The 6,712-nt window shown below is 59.1% G+C and overlaps 1 protein-coding gene across 1 annotated transcript in view; it reads right to left on the bottom strand.

Annotated features, from left to right (window-relative positions):
- Positions 1–1,875: 1,875 nt before the first annotated feature.
- ARMC5 (armadillo repeat containing 5) overlaps positions 1,876–6,712 on the bottom strand; it is a 7,129-nt gene continuing 2,292 nt past the window's right edge. The window contains exons 2-6 of the mRNA XM_007955812.2: positions 6,381–6,488; positions 5,492–6,278; positions 3,695–4,191; positions 2,793–2,925; positions 1,876–2,695 (exon numbers count right to left, since the gene is read on the bottom strand). Of these exons, the coding sequence (XP_007954003.2) occupies positions 1,876–2,695; positions 2,793–2,925; positions 3,695–4,191; positions 5,492–6,278; positions 6,381–6,488 (2,345 nt within the window). The remainder of the gene's footprint in view (positions 2,696–2,792; positions 2,926–3,694; positions 4,192–5,491; positions 6,279–6,380; positions 6,489–6,712) is intronic.

Genomic DNA, 6,712 nt, shown 5'->3' with positions numbered 1-6,712 from the left:
TCAGTAGCTTTTGAGTGGCTGTCATAAATATATCTATCACAGTTTTGCCAATTCAGCTTTTTACAGGTGTACAACTTATAGACAGCAGTTCCATTAATCGGCTATGCACTACTCTAAATGCAAGTTTGCTATAAACCAGACCTCAGTAGCAGAAACCCCTCATTCCTGCCCCTAGTAACCACAAAGAAATTTGGCTGCTATACATTTGCCTGTTCTTTTTATATGGAACTCGTATAGTACTTGTCCCTCTGTTATTGCCTTATTTCACTCAGCATGTCTTCAAGCTCCACCCATATTATTGTAGCAGGTATCAAGATTCATCTTTTATTGCTGACTACATAGTATTCCACTGTATACACGTAGCACGTCTTATCCATTCATCCGTTGATGGTCATTTAGCTCGTTTCCACCTTTTGGCTATTGTGAACAGTGCTGCAATGAACATTAGTGTCCAAGTGTCTGTTTGAGTCTCTGCTTTCAAGTCTTTTGGGTACATACCCAAGAATGGAATTGCTGGCTCATATGGTAGTTCTATTTTTAGTTTTCTGAGGAACTGCCACACTATTTTCCACAATGGCTGTCCATTTTACATTCCTACCAGCAATGGCTAAGTTTCAGTTTTCCCACATCCTTGCTAACATTTATTTTTTTGCTGGAGTTGTTTATCTTAGCCAGCCTAGAGGGAATGGAATGGTATGTCATTGTGGTTTTATTTGCATCTCTCTGATGGCTAATGATGTTGCATATCTTGTCATGTGTTCGGACATCCAGACATTCATCTGAATGTCTTCTTTGGTGAAATGTCTATTGAAGTCCTTTGTCCATTTTATGACTGGGTTGCCTTTTTGTTAAGAGCATTTGTAGTTTTTGAAAGCTCTGGGTGGTTCTAACGCACAGCCTGAAAACCAGAGACCTGGACAAATACGCACAGAAGCATAAAGACAGCAAATGGCAAACTTAGCTCCCCAGAGGCAAAGCCTGGCAGCCGTGATCCTGGAACTCTCCAGGTCAGAGACTGCCACCCAAGTGGGGGATCTGGGAACCAGGTGATGGGAGATCCTACCTTGGAGACCTCCCTCATCTGAGTAGTTGCCCAGAGCGTTGGCTGTCTCTGGGCATGACCAAGACTGGGCCTCAGAGACACCAGGAACACAGGAGGTCTCCCCTCAGGCAGGTGCCAGGAGGACACGTGGCCCAAGAGATGAAGACAGACCTGGAGACTGAAGACCCCAAGATGGATCAAGAACAGTCAGGGAACGGTAATGCCAAAGCCTCAGACCCATCTCCCCACTCCCAGCATCTCCTCAGCATGACCATCTCGGCCCTGAGCAAGGGCTATTTACTCTTAGTAGCTGTGTCTGAACAATGACGCCTCATGAGCAGGAAGCAGGCTTCTCCTGGGGTCCAAAACCATATTCTAGGGAGAAGCCTGGGAATTCTACCCTATTCTAGGGCTCCAGGAACTAATGAGCATTGAATTCCTGTATGTCAGGAGTACACTGTGTACAGCCACAGAGTCCAGGACAAGACTCTGCTTAATGCTGGAGGGACTCCCAGAGATAAGCAAGCAGAGACACCATGTAAGGGGCTATCCAACTCCAGAGCCTTTTAATCGCAACTCCAGAGGCTGGATCAGGCCAGGTGCCTGGACCCGAGGCCACCCTCCATCTCTTGGGCCCCATGACCAGGCCTTGGCTTTGCTTCTCACTCCCGGGTTGGTCTTCACATCCTGGTGGCTGGTTCCATCCCTTCATTGGTCCTTGATGGTGACTCCTTCCATGCAGCCTCCTCCCATGTTATGAATCGTTCACTGTCACCACTCTGAGGGAGGCTCCCCACACAGCTCATCTGTCACAGGTCCCCTCCCAGGGGACATCAACAGTCTGGACTGGGACCCTTACCCTCTGCCTCAACCCCCATCACCACTGCCAGTAAAGCCTCAGTCAGTGACTCCACCTCTTCACCCGCTGCCTCCACAAGCCCCACCAGGGCCAGGGCCCGCTTCCGTGGGCACTGCCCAGGCCCCAGGGTCCAGCGGGCACAGCGGGAAGCCAGCCGGGGCCGGCCCAGGCGGAACACCTCACTCACTGACTCTGGGCCGCCCTGGGGCCCCAGGTGGATGCGGCCCACAGCCTCTTCCAGCTCCTCCTCCAGCCTGGGCAGCAGGAAACGGCCAGCAGCCTCTAGGGCCTCCTCAGCCTCTGAGCCAAGCAAGGGCTGGCCTGGCGGTGGCACAGGCCTCAGGGCAGCCCCACAGCCCTGGCAGCCATGCAAGTGATGCAGGACAGGCCAGGCTGCACTGGGGGACAGGTTTCGAAGTGGCACCAGGTCCATCTGGGCTTCGGCAAAGCTGCCAGCTAGCAGGGCCCGGAAGAACGGGGAGGCGGCGGCTGAGGGAGCCCGCTGGGCAGGGAGCCGTAGGCCCGAATCCAGTAGGAAGTGCAAGTCAGGGGCGAGGACAGGGGCTGGGCCCAGCAGAGGTTCGTAGAGGCAGGGGGAGGGCAGGTCTAGGCCCAAGGGGATTGCCAGTGGGAGGGCTGGGCTCACAGTGGGAGACACCAGGCCTTGGAGGCAGGAAAGGGAGTCGGCGGCAAAGAGGAGGAAGAGTGGGTGTGGGGCCGGCCGAGTCAGCGCTGTGAGGAGGAGACGGAGGCCACCCTGGTCCAGAAGCAGCCGGCGCCACAGAGCGGGCTTCCTACAGGGAGAAGAGCCTTTCAGGACTGGAAACGGGGTGGGACTGGGGCCTGGTGATGGGCTACCCGGCCCCTCGGGAGGCAAACCCGTCTCCTCACCGGCAGATGAAGGGCAGGGTCAGTGCGCAGGCCACGCGGTCCTCAGGGCTCCCAGAGAGCAGCAGGTGGGTGAGGGCGCCCACGCCGAAGGGAGACTCGGCCTGCACGGTCAGGTTCTGCAGCAGCATTTCACCTGCAGGGTGGGCAGAGCGGGCCAGGGTGGGTGCCGGGGCCGGGGCCAGGGCAGGGCTGGGCAGGACGGGCGGGCGGGCGGAGCGGGCCAGGGTGGGTGCCGGGCCAGGGCAGGGCTGGGCAGGACGGGCGGGCGGGCAGAGTGGGCCAGGGTGGGTGCCAGGCCAGGGCAGGGCTGGGTCGGATGGGCGAGATAGGACTCCAGCCCCTTGAAAGAAAGGAGGGCAACATTTCAGGCAAACAATTAGGGCACAGAAGAGAGAGCTCTGGAGGTTCTGGAGGGGTGGTTAGGGTGCCGGAATTGGAGGTCAAGGCCAAGAGCAGAACGTGGGGTGGTCAGGGGACAGGTCTGGGCCGAGGCCTGAAATGGTCTGCGGTTGGGGCAGAGGTGACAGGCAAGTCCCTGGCAGCGCTGGGAGGGGACTAGTGGGGCAGCACAGTGCCCGTGCCTGAGTTCACAAGTCACAATGTGCCTGTGGAAAGGGTAGTCAGGATACGAGTGGATAAAGCAATGCACAAAGGCAGGGTTCCAGTGACGGGGTCCAAGCCTGCGGTGAGGGCTTCGGACCACAAGGCTGGGGCAGAGGATGGGGTAGGACTCTCCATCCTGGGCCATGGAGCAGGAGGAGTACGCAGCCTTCCCCCACCCGCAGTGGCCGGCGCTGTTGGATGGTGGGCCAGGGAAGGCGGTTCAGAGTGTCTGTGAATGGCAAGGCCAGGCTGCGGGTGCATGGGGCCTCCCGTGTGGGGGAGCTAGAGCAAGGACATACCCAGTTCCTGGTGCTGGCTGTTGCGGGCAGGCCGGGCACGCGGCGTGGGCCAGTCGTCAGGAGCAATGCCGAGCACCAGCCAGGTGCGCAGCAGCGCCGCACCGTAGCTCCGCACGAAGGCCTCGAGGCAAGCGGGGTTGCAGGTGAGGCGCGCCAGGATGCGCAGCGCGCGGGGGTTCGGCGGGCCGGGTGCACCCGTCACGTAGGCCAGCAGGCCGTGCAGCGCCGGGCCTGTCACGAGTGCCGCGCTCGGGTCGGGAGCCTGGGAGAAGCGGGACAGCAGCAGCAGTGCCGGCCCCTCGCGACCCCAAGGCTCCTCTGGGGTGGCGGCAGGGCTGCGTCGAGGGGTGCCCAGGGTGCGTGGTGTCTGCAGCGAGGTCGGGCCTGGGACAGGGCTGGATGGCTCAGAGGGCTCTGGTGGCAGGCAGTGCTCCGGGGACCAGTCGGGAGAGATGTCTCCAGGGCCGGCAGCATAGCCTTCAGAAATGAGCCACAACCTGCAGCCGGGGAGGAATGGGAGGAAAGAGGAGACTGGGTCTGGGGCCCTCCAGAAGGAGGTGAAGCCAAGGACTAAGAGGTGGGCCCAGGGGGGGGGGGTCGGGGAGGAAGAGAGGTGGGAAAACGAAACCCCAATGACATCACTACGTGCCAAGCCCTGCTCTAGGCGCTGGGGAGAACACCGTCTGGAGTGTACAAGGAGTCACGCCCCAGTGAAGGGAAAGAGACAACAGACTAAGTCAGTAGATCATATAATCAGCTGGATGGCGTACAGCGCTGTGGAGAAAAACAAAGAGGAATAGAAACAACTAGCGGAGGGGAACGCTGAGGTTTTGAAGAGGGTGGTGGTGACAGCTCCCAGTGAGAAGGATCAAGGCAATATGGGGGCTGAGGGAACAGCAAGTAAAGAGGTCTGAGGGGGCTGTCAACCTGCCACGTTCAAAGTCACCAGAGGAACAGAAATGCGTGTGGGTGAATATTTACATCAAATAGACACACTCCTTAGAACGATCAATCGTGGGAGAACAGAAGGGCAGTGTTTGCACATGGAGGTAGCTCAGGGGGCACACACGGGAAAAAAGGACACAGGGAAGAGGTAACTACGGGGAGGAAATGGGAAGTGACCAGTGACATTGTGGGGAATGGCAGTCAATGTCATGAAACAAAATGTGTGCACTGCTGGATGGAAAATGAATTTGCTCTGTAAACTTTCACCCAAATCACAATTAAAAAAAAAAAAAAAGTAGCTGAAGACCTGTGTTGGGCCACTGGGGACAGCAGTAGGAGATGGCATCTGAGGGTTTACAGAAGGGTGACGTTTACTGAGCACTGCTTAGTGATAGGCAAGGTGCAAAGTACCCTCACTGCATCCTTACAACAGCCCTATGGGATAGGTATGTTATTAGCCTCCATTTTGCAGGTGAGGAAGTGGGGGCTCAGAGAAGTCAGTTAACTTTCCCACAATGCTGCAGCTCGTAGGTGGTGGCGCCTGAATCCGAACTTCGATTCTAGAGCCCACCATTTTAACCAGTGAATCTGTCCGGGGCCCGATGTTCAGAGGGCCTGGGGTCGGGCCAAGAACAAAAAGAATCCAGGGGGAGGGGATGTGTTTAATGGGGACGGGAAAGCCGTCATGTCAGGGGGAACACGGAATCAGGAGTTGAGTTAAGAGTCATAAACCGTCACGGAAAACCCAATGAATTCTATGAAAAGACGACACTGTCGGTAACCACCTTCCTAGGCGGAACTGGGAGCAGTCACCCCCCACAGCACCGTCACCCTCCCAAGCCCTAGGCTCACCTGAGGCTTCGGAAGCTCCCGGCCTCGGCCCGCTCGGGGGTCCGTTCCTCAGGGAAGTCCCAGGAAGCGGCTTCTCTGCTCTCTTCCTCCTCCTCGCCAGCCTCATCACAGAGCTGGCCGGCCAGGAGGGGCACCAGCCCCAGCGCCTGCAGGCGGCCCAGGGCCCCGGTGTCGTAGAGGAAGCCCACGAGCGCGGCCACCACGCGAGGGTGCCAGGCCCTGGCGTGAGAGTCGCGAAGCAGGCCCATGAGCAGCTCCAGACCACCAGCGTCCCGCAGCCGGGCGCGGTTGATGGCCTCCCTGCAGAGCAAGCAGACGGCCCGCACCAGCGGCTGCTGGGAGGCCGGGCTGGCCCCGCTGGGGTCCCGGCGCCTCCGGAGCTCTCCTAGCAGCACCTCCACGCCGCCGGCATTGCCCAGGGCGGGCCGAATCAGGCCCTGGGCACACAGGTTGGCGAGGGTCAGGATGGTCGCCTCCCGCACAGCCCGCTTAGGGTGCGAGGCGAGGCTGACGAGGGGACCCAGCCCCCCGCCCAGACTCAGCTGCTCAGCACAGGCCCGGGAGCAGCCTCGGCTCAGTTCCAGGAGGGCGCGGACCAGGGCTGAAGTCAGGGCCGGGTCTGGGGTGGCGGCCAGCAGCTCGGCCAGCGGGCGCACTGCTCCCTGCTGCGCCAGGGCCAAGCGGTGCTGGGGGGAGTCTGCAAGGTTGCGGAGGGCACGTACCACACTCTGGAGGCACTGTGAGTCCTGGCAGGCCGCCAGGCTCTCCAGGAGCAGGGGGACAGCACCTGGAGGGGCCAGGGGAAGTCAGAGGGTGAGCGCGGCCGGGACACGCGAGCCCCTCTCTCGCCCCAGGTCTGAGCCTAAGCCCCGCCTCCCAGGCTTCTCACCAGCAGAGTGGATGTCCCTACAGCTCTCAGGCTCCATGGCTAAGTTCCCCAGAGCACGGGCTGTTCGGTTCTGGATGCTGTCTGTCTTCACACACTGAAGAATGGTCACTGCAAGGAGAGCGTGGCCGGCTGTTTTTTTCTCAGTCACCTCAAGAATGTGGCCTGAGGGGCAGGGAAGGCCTCCAGAGGGCACCAACACTTGGGCTGGGTCTGTTGTTGTTGTTGTTGTGTGCCGTCGAGTCGGACCCAACTCATAGCGACCCCTCCTTGAGTTTCCGAGGCGGTATCATTACAGAAGTAGATTGCCCAACCTTCCTTCCGAGGAGTGGCTG

This window comes from Orycteropus afer, unplaced genomic scaffold (assembly GCF_000298275.1).
Source record: "Orycteropus afer afer isolate SDZICR_OR568_19922 unplaced genomic scaffold, OryAfe1.0 scaffold00542, whole genome shotgun sequence".
Classification (NCBI taxonomy): Eukaryota; Metazoa; Chordata; class Mammalia; order Tubulidentata; family Orycteropodidae; genus Orycteropus; species Orycteropus afer.
Note: the sequence above shows the minus strand (reverse complement) of the source record. Positions and strands in the feature narration are given on the sequence as shown.